We start from the raw sequence: 13919 nt of genomic DNA, 5'->3' as shown, positions 1-13919 counted from the left end.
CGCCGTTCAAGACGTATTGGTAGAGGAACCCTCACTAGGGGCTGAACTCTTCCACGCTGTTCAAGACGTCTTGGTAGAGAAACCCTCACTAGGGGATGAACTCTTCCACGCTGTTCAAGACATCTTGGAAGAGAAACCCTCACTAGGGGCTGAACTCTTCCACGCTGTTCAAGACGTCTTGGTAGAGAAACCTTCACTAGGGGCTGAACTCTTCCACGCTGTTCAAGACATCTTGGAAGAGAAACCCTCACTAGGGGCTGAACTCTTCCACGCTGTTCAAGACGTCTTGGAAGAGAAACCCTCACTAGGGGCTGAACTCTTCCACGCTGTTCAAGACGTCTTGGTAGAGAAACCCTCACTAGGGGCTGAACTCTTCCACGCTGTTCAAGACGTCTTGGTAGAGGAACCCTCACTAGGGGCTGAACTCTTCCACGCTGTTCAAGACGTCTTGGAAGAGAAACCCTCACTAGGGGCTGAACTCTTCCACGCTGTTCAAGATGTCTTGGTAGAGAAACCCTCACTAGGGGCTGAACTCTTCCACGCTGTTCAAGACGTCTTGGAAGAGAAACCCTCACTAGGGGCTGAACTCTTCCACGCTGTTCAAGACGTCTTAAAGGAAGAGAAACCCTCACTAGGGGCTGAACTCTTCCACGCTGTTCAAGACGTCTTGGTAGAGGAACCCTCACTAGGGGCTGAACTCTTCCATGCCGTTCAAGACGTCTTGGTAGAGAAACCCTCACTAGGGGCTGAACTCTTCCACGCTGTTCAAGACGTCTTGGAAGTGAAACCCTCACTAGGGGCTGAACTCTTCCACGCCGTTCAAGACGTCTTGGTAGAGGAACCCTCACTAGGGGCTGAACTCTTCCACGCTGTTCAAGACGTCTTGGTAGAGAAACCCTCACTAGGGGATGAACTCTTCCACGCTGTTCAAGACATCTTGGAAGAGAAACCCTCACTAGGGGCTAAACTCTTCCACGCTGTTCAAGACGTCGTGGAAGAGAAACCCTCACTAAGGGCTAAACTCTTCCACGCTGTTCAAGACGTCTTGGAAGAGAAACCCTCACTAGGGGCTGAACTCTTCCACGCTGTTCAAGACGTCTTGGAAGAGAAACCCTCACTAGGGGCTGAACTCTTCCACGCTGTTCAAGACGTCTTGGTAGAGGAACCCTCACTAGGGGCTGAACTCTTCCACGCCGTTCAAGACGTCTTGGTAGAGAAACCCTCACTAGGGGCTGAACTCTTCCACGCTGTTCAAGACGTCTTGGAAGTGAAACCCTCACTAGGGGCTGAACTCTTCCACGCCGTTCAAGACGTCTTGGTAGAGGAACCCTCACTAGGGGCTGAACTCTTCCACGCTGTTCAAGACGTCTTGGTAGAGAAACCCTCACTAGGGGCTGAACTCTTCCACGCTGTTCAAGACATCTTGGAAGAGAAACCCTCACTAGGGGCTGAACTCTTCCACGCTGTTCAAGACGTCTTGGAAGAGAAACCCTCACTAGGGGCTGAACTCTTCCACGCTGTTCAAGACCTCTTGGTAGAGAAACCCTCACTAGGGGCTGAACTCTTCCACGCTGTTCAAGACGTCTTGGTAGAGGAACCCTCACTAGTGGCTGAACTCTTCCACGCTGTTCAAGACGTCTTGGTAGAGGAACCCTCACTAGGGGCTGAACTCTTCCACGCTGTTCAAGACGTCTTGGAAGAGAAACCCTCACTAGGGGCTGAACTCTTCCACGCTGTTCAAGATGTCTTGGTAGAGAAACCCTCACTAGAGACTGAACTCTTCCACGCTGTTCAAGATGTCTTGGTAGAGAAGCCCTCACTAGGGGCTGAACTCTTCCACGCTGTTCAAGACGTCTTGGAAGAGAAACCCTCACTAGGGGCTGAACTCTTCCACGCTGTTCAAGACGTCTTCGTAGAGAAACCCTCACTAGGGGCTGAACTCTTCCACGCTGTTCAAGACGTCTTGGAAGAGAAACCCTCACTAGGGGCTGAACTCTTCCACGCTGTTCAAGACGTCTTAAAGGAAGAGAAACCCTCACTAGGGGCTGAACTCTTCCACGCTGTTCAAGACGTCTTGGTAGAGGAACCCTCACTAGGGGCTGAACTCTTCCACGCCGTTCAAGACGTCTTGGTAGAGAAACCCTCACTAGGGGCTGAACTCTTCCACGCTGTTCAAGACGCCTTGGAAGTGAAACCCTCACTAGGGGCTGAACTCTTCCACGCCGTTCAAGACGTCTTGGTAGAGGAACCCTCACTAGGGGCTGAACTCTTCCACGCTGTTCAAGACGTCTTGGTAGAGAAACCTTCACTAGGGGCTGAACTCTTCCACGCTGTTCAAGACATCTTGGAAGAGAAACCCTCACTAGGGGCTGAACTCTTCCACGCTGTTCAAGACGTCTTGGAAGAGAAACCCTCACTAGGGGCTGAACTCTTCCACGCTGTTCAAGACGTCTTGGTAGAGAAACCCTCACTAGGGGCTGAACTCTTCCACGCTGTTCAAGACGTCTTGGTAGAGGAACCCTCACTAGGGGCTGAACTCTTCCACGCTGTTCAAGACGTCTTGGAAGAGAAACCCTCACTAGGGGCTGAACTCTTCCACGCTGTTCAAGATGTCTTGGTAGAGAAACCCTCACTAGGGGCTGAACTCTTCCACGCTGTTCAAGACGTCTTGGAAGAGAAACCCTCACTAGGGGCTGAACTCTTCCACGCTGTTCAAGACGTCTTAAAGGAAGAGAAACCCTCACTAGGGGCTGAACTCTTCCACGCTGTTCAAGACGTCTTGGTAGAGGAACCCTCACTAGGGGCTGAACTCTTCCACGCCGTTCAAGACGTCTTGGTAGAGAAACCCTCACTAGGGGCTGAACTCTTCCACGCTGTTCAAGACGTCTTGGAAGTGAAACCCTCACTAGGGGCTGAACTCTTCCACGCCGTTCAAGACGTATTGGTAGAGGAACCCTCACTAGGGGCTGAACTCTTCCACGCTGTTCAAGACGTCTTGGTAGAGAAACCCTCACTAGGGGATGAACTCTTCCACGCTGTTCAAGACATCTTGGAAGAGAAACCCTCACTAGGGGCTGAACTCTTCCACGCTGTTCAAGACGTCTTGGAAGAGAAACCCTCACTAGGGGCTGAACTCTTCCACGCTGTTCAAGACGTCTTGGAAGAGAAACCCTCACTAGGGGCTGAACTCTTCCACGCTGTTCAAGATGTCTTGGAAGAGAAACCCTCACTAGAGACTGAACTCTTCCACGCTGTTCAAGATGTCTTGGTAGAGAAGCCCTCACTAGGGGCTGAACTCTTCCACGCTGTTCAAGACGTCTTGGTAAAGACACCCTCACTAGGGGCTGAACTCTTCCACGCTGTTCAAGACGTCTTGGTAGAGAAACCCTCACTAGGGGCTGAACTCCTCCACGCTGGGGAGACGTCTTGGAAGTGATGGTAGTACCCACACTTTACCCCACCACATGCGGCCTGCCATTCAACTGCGGTGTACCAATATATACTGCAGAGTGGACAGAGGTGGGACATTGTAGACACGTGCCTATTAAACCTGGCACGCCTGGACATCACGACCTTGTGGACCGCAAGTCCAGCGTGCTGAACCATTGCGCACCGTGGCAGCAGCCCCAAGCTTCGTGAAACTAAATAAATTTTCACTTGAAGCTTTCACGACTGCAGTGATTCACATTCTCGGTTCTTTCGGTAAAGTCACCGCCACGTAGAAAGGGAAACAATAAAATTATCACGACGTTTCGACTGCAACACAAGCAGCGATCATCGTCAGGTGTGAAAACCACAGCAAGAAAATTTGAAAAAAGTTTTTTTTAAACGTCAGTACCACGGAGAGCGATTTGGCAGCTTGTTCAGATGTTTGAAACGTCGCGATAATTTTATTGTTTTATATTTTTATTATTGTATCGTTTCCCTTCTACGTGGTGACTTTACCGAAAGAACCGAGAATATGAAACTAGATGAATCGGTATTTTCTTAGAATGACCGTATTATTAATGTGAAATAACGATGCACATCTGTGGACACGTTTCAATGTGATCAGCGAGTCATCTTGCCTCTTGCCCATCAAGCGGCAGCGGCGGCGGCGGTGGCGTGCTCTGCCGAGGTTGATGCTGCTCAGTGATGTTTGCTTGAGCTGCGAACAAAAATTGCGCACAATTAAGTTAAAGTACATCCTAGATTTAAAGCTTTCGTGACTGCTAGGATCCATACTCTTTGGTTCTATTGGGTTTATTTTCACCTACGTGACTTTACCCAATAGAACCAAAGAGTATTAAAGTACATCGTTCATAATAGCACCGCACGAGATGTACATTGGTACACGTTGACACACGTATCGCTTTTTAGAACTTTCCAACTGAGGTTTAGTGCTCAGCTCAGTCGGGGTGTCTGTCGGCAATGAGAGGTTATGATGAGCATCATAAATATGAATAAATCTTCAGTAAAATTGCGTTCTGATATAAAGTGCTTGCCCTGTAGAAAAATCGGCGAACTGACCAAAAGTTTTTTCCCAAAAAAACTTTGGAGACAAAAGCCAGCATTAAAGGAACCCATCAACTAAACGAAACTAAACTTGTTATTTTACCACGTAAGAGCCCGCTCGGATACGTAGCTCTTGTTCAGAAGCGACCTGGCCACAGTTGATAAGCTCAACAAAGTGGTTCATCACCACGTGTCAATGTATATCAGCCGCATTACTCTTAAACGTCACGTTTTTCTAAATGCGCGGGGAAACAACGCAGGGCATGGAGCAACATCAACACCGCCGTGGGGAGAACGCGCAAACTTTCAAACGCACGGGCGTCAGGGGTCGGGATCGAACCCATGCCCCTCCTGCGTACCGGGCGAGGTAGTTAACATCTCCTAGCCAGCGTGATGATGATGATGATGAGAGAGAGACACGCAAACTCCAAATACACAGCAACAGGCGTCAGGGTTGGGATCGAACCCACGACCCTCCTGCGTACCGGGCGAGGTAGTTAACATCTCCTAGCCACCGTGATGATGATGATGAGAGAGAGACACGCAAACTCCAAATACACAGCAACAGGCGTCAGGGGTCGGGATCGAACCCACGACCTCCTGCGTACCGGGCGAGGTAGTTAACGTCTCCTAGCCACCGTGATGATGATGATGAGAGAGAGACACGCAAACTCCAAATACACAGCAACAGGCGTCAGGGGTCGGGATCGAACCCACGACCCTCCTGCGTACCAGGCGAGGTAGTTAACGTCTCCTAGCCAACGCGGTCCACCTGCCCTAGGCACGCACACCTAGGCCGAGCCGCTTTTCATCGCGGCGTGACGGACGTACCGCCTCTTGCGTTCCTGGGGCAAGCGCTGCCTAACCATCGTTATCGTCAATGACTAAGCAGAGCACCGCACCGTACTTCTGACGTTAAACGCCGGTTGAAAAGCGCAAGCGGAATTCGTGCTCGGCGATCAATGTGGACATCGGAGGATTGAGATCGTTTTAAGTAAAATACGCGGCGCGATTGGTTTACAGATTGGAGCCAGGCGATACACGGGGCCATGATCTACAGCTGAAAGGAATACCTTGACCTTGGCGGTGTCCCTTGACCATGACCAAGTTGACTGACCTTGCAATAGCATCCTCTGTGCTTGACCTTGTTGAACCTGTCCAGTTTCACCACGACCCACTTGACCTTGTCCAAGTTGACCCCAAGCGTGACCCAATGGCTCCTGGACTTGGCCCAGTGGACAATGAGATTGCCTTGGCTGACTCAGGCCCTGATTAGGTTGACCTCGGCCTTGCCCCAGCAGACCATGGGCGTGCCCTGACAGTCCCTGGCCCTGCTCGGGTTGACGCTGACCCTGTTTTGGCTGAGTCTGACCTCGGCCCAATTGGGGTTTTTTTTTCCCGTCGTGATATTGGCTCTGCCCTGGCTGATTGTGGCCTTGAATTGCCACTCCGTCGCCTTCCCCCGGCTGACCCTGCCCTTTATTACCCCAACCTTGAGTCGATGGCCCCTGCCCTGGCTGATTGTGGCCTTGAATTGCCACTCCGTCGCCTTCCCCCGGCTGACCCTGCCCTTTATTACCCCAACCTTGAATCGAAGGCCCCTGCCCTGGCTGATTGTGGCCTTGAATTGCCACTCCGTCGCCTTCCCCCGGCTGACCCTGCCCTTTATTACCCCAACCTTGAACCGATGGCCCCTGGATTTGCCCACCAGATTGACCTTCACCTTGTCCCATCTGACACCACCCGTGACCCAACATCACCTGGAATGGCCCCGTTTGACCGCGACCTTGCCCTAGCTGACTCTGGCCACGGCTCGATGGCTCCCGGACCTGCCTAGATTGACGGTGACCTCGTTCATTCTCTGAAACACTGCCCAAGATGCACCGTATTTTGAAGTCGGGGAGCGTGGAAAAACTGCTGCCCAAATTTCGGCTGAAGGTTTCATTGTCGTTCCCCTCCATGTTGTATTCTTTGCACACTCCTCCGATAGCCGTCTTCCTGCATGACGCACAGACACCGTGTACGTGCACGCAAGAAAAAAACAAATGTGGAATTTATTAAGACAGCGCCACTGCTGCAGAGCAATCCAGATGGCACCAGCGAGATCTCTCGGCAAAGCAACTTACAAGTTTAAATGGGAATCATTTTTTTTAATTGCCACCGCCCGTCTGTTTACGCTGTAGCGTTAATGGAGGTGGGGGCAAACAGCGTTGTTGCTGCAATTTTTACATTTTTCAAAAATACGAATGCAACAAGTTTCCCAATACGTCAATCGGTAATTGTATTTTCATGGTGTTACTGTATTGATTTTGTGCTTTGCTGCACTGACAATGAGAATCTAGATTCATTTGTCGATTTAAAGCTTTCGTGACTGCAAGGATTCATCTTCTTTGGTTCTTTCGGTAAAGTCACCATCACGTAGAAAGAGAATAAAATAATAAATTGATAAAATAAAATAACACAATAAAATTCTCACGACGTTTCGGCCACAACACAAGTGGCCTTCATCAGATGAAGGGACGAGACTGTCTAGAGGACAGCGCTGGAGCGAGCGCTGTCCCTTCACCTGATGAAGGCCACTTGTGTTGTGGCCGAAACGTCGTGAGAATTTTATCGTGTTATTTTATTTTATTAATTTATTATTTTATTCTCATTCTACGTGGTGGTGACTTTACCGAAAGAACCAAAGAAGATGAATCTAGCTTAACATCAAAGTTCTTCAAATGGAGTTCCCTCAACGTAAGGCCTACCCCGTGCTCCTGATCATTGTGACCACACAATGCTATAATTAGCTGACACGTGCCTATTGATCCAAGAGCCACATCGAGTGAAATTTGTTTTTTCTTAAGTGTCCTGCATTTAGTTTTTATTTTATTTTAAGATGTAATAACAGTTGTGCTTATTATTGTTATTATACACGTGTGGGAGGAAATCGCAGCACCGGGAGAAAACTCCACGTGGCGTGCGAGGGGGAAACACTCAAACCCCCCCCAAAGAGATGGAAAGTGATGGCGATTTGAATACTTGCTGCCACTGCCTTCACCTGGCGTGCCCAGGGTATGGCCATCCCCTCGACGTCCACGGGAATAGAATTTCACAACATGTTGACATGTTTACACCAAACAATAACACAAAGATCCCACACCGTGTAGCCTGTAACAGGCTGTAGGGGCAAGTGCTGTTAGCGAGCAGCAGCTATGAAGGCTACCGGCACTGTGGCACACGAGGGGGGTGGGTGGCCAGCACCACGCCCGGCCGCCTTTGTCTCCCCAGTGCTAGCGATGTTTTACTACTACACACCGCTACACCAGCTACTCATTTGAGGCTGAGTCGACCTAGGGGAGTCCCAGAACCGGTTGAGATAATCATCGCCGGCGGTGTTGGAAGGCCCGAAGTGAATCACTCAACAACAACAACACGGTGTGGTGATTAGACCACTAAGCTAGACACATTGTCAAGGCCCCAAGTGAATCACTCAACAACAACACCACGGTGTGGTGATTAGACCACTAAGCTAGACACATTGTCAAGGCCCCAAGTGAATCACTCAACAACAACAAGAACACCACGGTGTGGTGATTAGACCACTAAGCTAGACGCATTGTCAAGGCCCCAAGTGAATCAATCAACAACAACAACACGGTCTGGTGATTAGACCACTAAGCTAGACACATTGTCAAGGCCCCAAGTGAATCACTCAACAACAACAACAACACCACGGTGTGGTGATTAGACCACTAAGCTAGACACATTGTCAAGGCCCCAAGTGAATCACTCAACAACAACAAAACAACACGGTGTGGTGATTAGACCACTAAGCTAGACACATTGTCAAGGCCCCAAGTGAATCACTCAACAACAACAACACCATGGTGTGGTGATTAGACCACTAAGCTAGACACATTGTCAAGGTCCCAAGTGAATCACTCAACAACAACAACACAGTGTGGTGATTAGACCACTAAGCTAGACACATTGTCAAGGCCACAAGTGAATCACTCAACAACAACATGGTGTGGTGATTAGACCACTAAGCTAGACACATTGTCAAGGCCCCAAGTGAATCACTCAACAACAACTACACGGTGTGGTGATTAGACCACTAAGCTAGACACATTGTCAAGGCCCCAAGTGAATCACTCAACAACAACAACAACACGGTGTGGTGATTAGACCACTAAGCTAGACACATTGTCAAGGCCCCAAGTGAATCACTCAACAACAACAACACTGTGTGGTGATTAGACCACTAAGCTAGACACATTGTCAAGGCCCCAAGTGAATCACTCAACAACACGGTGTGGTGATTAGACCACTAAGCTAGACACATTGTCAAGGCCCCAAGTGAATCACTCAACAACAACATGGTGTGGTGATTAGACCACTAAGCTAGACACATTGTCAAGGCCCCAAGTGAATCACTCAACAACAACTACACGGTGTGGTGATTAGACCACTAAGCTAGACACATTGTCAAGGCCCCAAGTGAATCACTCAACAACAACAACACCACGGTGTGGTGATTAGACCACTAAGCTAGACACATTGTCAAGGCCCCAAGTGGATCACTCAACAACAACAACACTGTGTGGTGATTAGACCACTAAGCTAGACACATTGTCAAGGCCCCAAGTGAATCACTCAACAACAACACCACGGTGTGGTGATTAGACCACTAAGCTAGACACATTGTCAAGGCCCCAAGTGAATCACTCAACAACAACAAGGTGTGGTGATTAGACCACTAAGCTAGACACATTGTCAAGGCCACAAGTGAATCACTCAACAACAACAACACTGTGTGGTGATTAGGCCACTAAGCTAGACACATTGTCAAGGCCCCAAGTGAATCACTCAACAACACGGTGTGGTGATTAGACCACTAAGCTAGACACATTGTCAAGGCCCCAAGTGAATTACTCACCAATAACAACAACACCACGGTGTGGTGATTAGACCACTAAGCTAGACGCATTGTCAAGGCCCCAAGTGAATCACTCAACAACAACAACAACACTGTGTGGTGATTAGACCACTAAGCTAGACACATTGTCAAGGCCCCAAGTGAATCACTCAACAACAACAACAACACTGTGTGGTGATTAGACCACTAAGCTAGACACATTGTCAAGGCCCCAAGTGAATCACTCAACAACAACAACACCAAGGTGTGGTGATTAGACCACTAAGCTAGACACATTGTCAAGGCCCCAAGTGAATCACTCAACAACAACAACACCAAGGTGTGGTGATTAGACCACTAAGCTAGACACATTGTCAAGGCCCCAAGTGAATCACTCAACAACAACACCAAGGTGTGGTGATTAGACCACTAAGCTAGACGCATTGTCAAGGCCCCTAGTGAATCACTCAACAACAACAACACCAAGGTGTGGTGATTAGACCACTAAGCTAGACGCATTGTCAAGGCCCCAAGTGAATCACTCAACAACAACAAAACAACACGGTGTGGTGATTAGACCACTAAGCTAGACACATTGTCAAGGCCCCAAGTGAATCACTCAACAACAACACCACGGTGTGGTGATTAGACCACTAAGCTAGACACATTGTCAAGGCCCCAAGTGAATCACTCAACAACAACAAGAACACCACGGTGTGGTGATTAGACCACTAAGCTAGACGCATTGTCAAGGCCCCAAGTGAATCAATCAACAACAACAACACGGTCTGGTGATTAGACCACTAAGCTAGACACATTGTCAAGGCCCCAAGTGAATCACTCAACAACAACAACAACACCACGGTGTGGTGATTAGACCACTAAGCTAGACACATTGTCAAGGCCCCAAGTGAATCACTCAACAACAACAAAACAACACGGTGTGGTGATTAGACCACTAAGCTAGACACATTGTCAAGGCCCCAAGTGAATCACTCAACAACAACAACACCATGGTGTGGTGATTAGACCACTAAGCTAGACACATTGTCAAGGTCCCAAGTGAATCACTCAACAACAACAACACAGTGTGGTGATTAGACCACTAATCTAGACACATTGTCAAGGCCACAAGTGAATCACTCAACAACAACATGGTGTGGTGATTAGACCACTAAGCTAGACACATTGTCAAGGCCCCAAGTGAATCACTCAACAACAACTACACAGTGTGGTGATTAGACCACTAAGCTAGACACATTGTCAAGGCCCCAAGTGAATCACTCAACAACAACAACAACACGGTGTGGTGATTAGACCACTAAGCTAGACACATTGTCAAGGCCCCAAGTGAATCACTCAACAACAACAACACTGTGTGGTGATTAGACCACTAAGCTAGACACATTGTCAAGGCCCCAAGTGAATCACTCAACAACACGGTGTGGTGATTAGACCACTAAGCTAGACACATTGTCAAGGCCCCAAGTGAATCACTCAACAACAACATGGTGTGGTGATTAGACCACTAAGCTAGACACATTGTCAAGGCCCCAAGTGAATCACTCAACAACAACTACACGGTGTGGTGATTAGACTACTAAGCTAGTCACATTGTCAAGGCCCCAAGTGAATCACTCAACAACAACAACACCACGGTGTGGTGATTAGACCACTAAGCTAGACACATTGTCAAGGCCCCAAGTGGATCACTCAACAACAACAACACTGTGTGGTGATTAGACCACTAAGCTAGACACATTATCAAGGCCCCAAGTGAATCACTCAACAACAACACCACAGTGTGGTGATTAGACCACTAAGCTAGACACATTGTCAAGGCCCCAAGTGAATCACTCAACAACAACAAGGTGTGGTGATTAGACCACTAAGCTAGACACATTGTCAAGGCCCCAAGTGAATCACTCAACAACAACAACACTGTGTGGTGATTAGGCCACTAAGCTAGACACATTGTCAAGGCCCCAAGTGAATCACTCAACAACACGGTGTGGTGATTAGACCACTAAGCTAGACACATTGTCAAGGCCCCAAGTGAATTACTCACCAACAACAACAACAACACCACGGTGTGGTGATTAGACCACTAAGCTAGACGCATTGTCAAGGCCCCAAGTGAATCACTCAACAACAACAACAACACTGTGTGGTGATTAGACCACTAAGCTAGACACATTGTCAAGGCCCCAAGTGAATCACTCAACAACAACAACAACACTGTGTGGTGATTAGACCACTAAGCTAGACACATTGTCAAGGCCCCAAGTAAATCACTCAACAACAATAACACCAAGGTGTGGTGATTAGACCACTAAGCTAGACACATTGTCAAGGCCCCAAGTGAATCACTCAACAACAACAACAACACCAAGGTGTGGTGATTAGACCACTAAGCTAGACACATTGTCAAGGCCCCAAGTGAATCACTCAACAACAACACCAAGGTGTGGTGATTAGACCACTAAGCTAGACGCATTGTCAAGGCCCCAAGTGAATCACTCAACAACAACACCAAGGTGTGGTGATTAGACCATTAAGCTAGACGCATTGTCAAGGCCCCAAGTGAATCACTCAACAACAACAACACCACGGTGTGGTGATTAGACCACTAAGCTAGACGCATTGTCAAGGCCCCAAGTGAATCACTCAACAACAACAACACCACGGTGTGGTGATTAGACCACTAAGCTAGACACATTGTCAAGGCCCCAAGTGAATCACTCAACAACAACAACACCAAGGTGTGGTGATTAGACCACTAAGCTAGACACATTGTCAAGGCCCCAAGTGAATCACTCAACAACAACAACAACACAGTGTGGTGATTAGAACACTAAGCTAGACACATTGTCAAGGCCCCAAGTGAATCACTCAACAACACCAAGGTGTGGTGATTAGACCACTAAGCTAGACACATTGTCAAGGCCCCAAGTGAATCACTCAACAACAACACCAACACGGTGTGGTGATTAGACCACTAAGCTAGACGCATTGTCAAGGCCCCAAGTGAATCACTCAACAACAACAACACCACGGTGTGGTGATTAGACCACTAAGCTAGACACATTGTCAAGGCCCCAAGTGAATCACTCAACAACAACACCAAGGTGTGGTGATTAGACCACTAAGCTAGACGCATTGTCAAGGCCCCAAGTGAATCACTCAACAACAACAACACCAAGGTGTGGTGATTAGACCATTAAGCTAGACGCATTGTCAAGGCCCCAAGTGAATCACTCAACAATCTCTCTGTAATGATGATGATGATCGTGAACAATGTCTCTCTGTAATGATGATGATGATCGTGAACAATCTCTCTCTGTAATGATGATGATGATCGTGAACAATGTCTCTCTGTAATGATGATGATCGTGAACAATCTCTCTCTGTAATAATGCTGATCGTGAACAATCTCTCTCTCCATAATGATGATGATCGTGAACAATCTCTCTCTCTGTAATGATGATCGTGAACAATCTCTCTCTGTAATGATGATGATCGTGAACAATCTCTCTCTGTAATGATGATGATGATCGTGAACAATCTCTCTCTGTAATAATGCTGATCGTGAACAATCTCTCTCTCCATAATGATGATGATCGTGAACAATCTCTCTCTCTGTAATGATGATCGTGAACAATCTCTCTCTGTAATGATGATGATCGTGAACAATCTCTCTCTGTAATGATGATGATGATCGTGAACAATCTCTCTCTGTAATGATGATGATCGTGAACAATCTCTCTCTGTAATGATGATGATCGTGAACAATCTCTCTCTGTAATGATGATCGTGAACAATCTCTCTGTAATGATGATGATGATCGTGACGTCTGGCACAGATGATGATAGAGTTAGGCCCAAATCAACCTTCGCGATGCTTTGATCCGCCGGCGATTGTAGGCGCAGGAGTCGCCTCGATTGTTGCGGCCTGTACGCCTTGCGGTATACTTCGTACAACTACAGACTCCTAAAGCAACTTAACGAGACGTGAAAGTTAAAACTTTTAAAAATAAAAACCTCCACCACCAAGCCGCGCTGCGTGAGTAGAATAGTGACGCTCGCGCGCCAAGAATCGACTCTTTAAATCGAGAGTAAAGGAATCGAAGGTTGTAGATTCCTTTAGAATCGGCCTATTCCCGTTTAATCGATGCCACAGACGCTCACCGGATATCGATTCTCGCCGGTCGTGCACCGTGCGATAAAGGTCCGTTACCCGAAACGTCGCCTGTTAAATATTGGTGATTAGACCACTAAGCTAGACACATTGTCAAGGCCCCAAGTGAATCACTCAACAACAACACCACGGTGTGGTGATTAGACCACTAAGCTAGACACATTGTCAAGGCCCCAAGTGAATCACTCAACAACAACAAGAACACCACGGTGTGGTGATTAGACCACTAAGCTAGACACATTGTCAAGGCCCCAAGTGAATCAATCAACAACAACAACACGGTCTGGTGATTAGACCACTAAGCTAGACACATTGTCAAGGCCCC

At 48.0% G+C, this 13919-nt stretch overlaps 1 protein-coding gene across 5 annotated transcripts in view; it reads right to left on the bottom strand.

Moving 5' to 3' along the window:
* Window positions 1-13514, bottom strand: part of LOC116937470 (uncharacterized) — a 33488-nt gene extending 19974 nt beyond the window's left edge. For 3 of the 5 annotated variants that reach the window (XM_032944577.2, XM_032944575.2, XM_076060804.1), the window contains exons 1-2: window positions 5612-6487; window positions 4068-4147 (exon numbers count right to left, since the gene is read on the bottom strand). In XM_032944577.2, the coding sequence (XP_032800468.1) occupies window positions 4068-4147; window positions 5612-6455 (924 nt within the window). In that variant the 5' untranslated portion in view covers window positions 6456-6487. Of the gene's footprint in view, window positions 1-4067; window positions 4148-5611; window positions 6493-13287 lie in introns of those variants that run through there. The other 2 variants (XM_032944579.2, XM_076060806.1) reach the window with 2 other exon arrangements.
* Window positions 13515-13919: the final 405 nt, after the last annotated feature.

The sequence above is a fragment of the Petromyzon marinus genome, unplaced genomic scaffold (assembly GCF_048934315.1).
Source record: "Petromyzon marinus isolate PM22_M1 ecotype Great Lakes invasive population unplaced genomic scaffold, UKy_Petmar_22M1.pri1.0 PM_G_Scaffold_24, whole genome shotgun sequence".
Lineage (NCBI taxonomy): Eukaryota > Metazoa > Chordata > Hyperoartia > Petromyzontiformes > Petromyzontidae > Petromyzon > Petromyzon marinus.
This window is presented reverse-complemented; position numbering and strand designations above follow the sequence as displayed.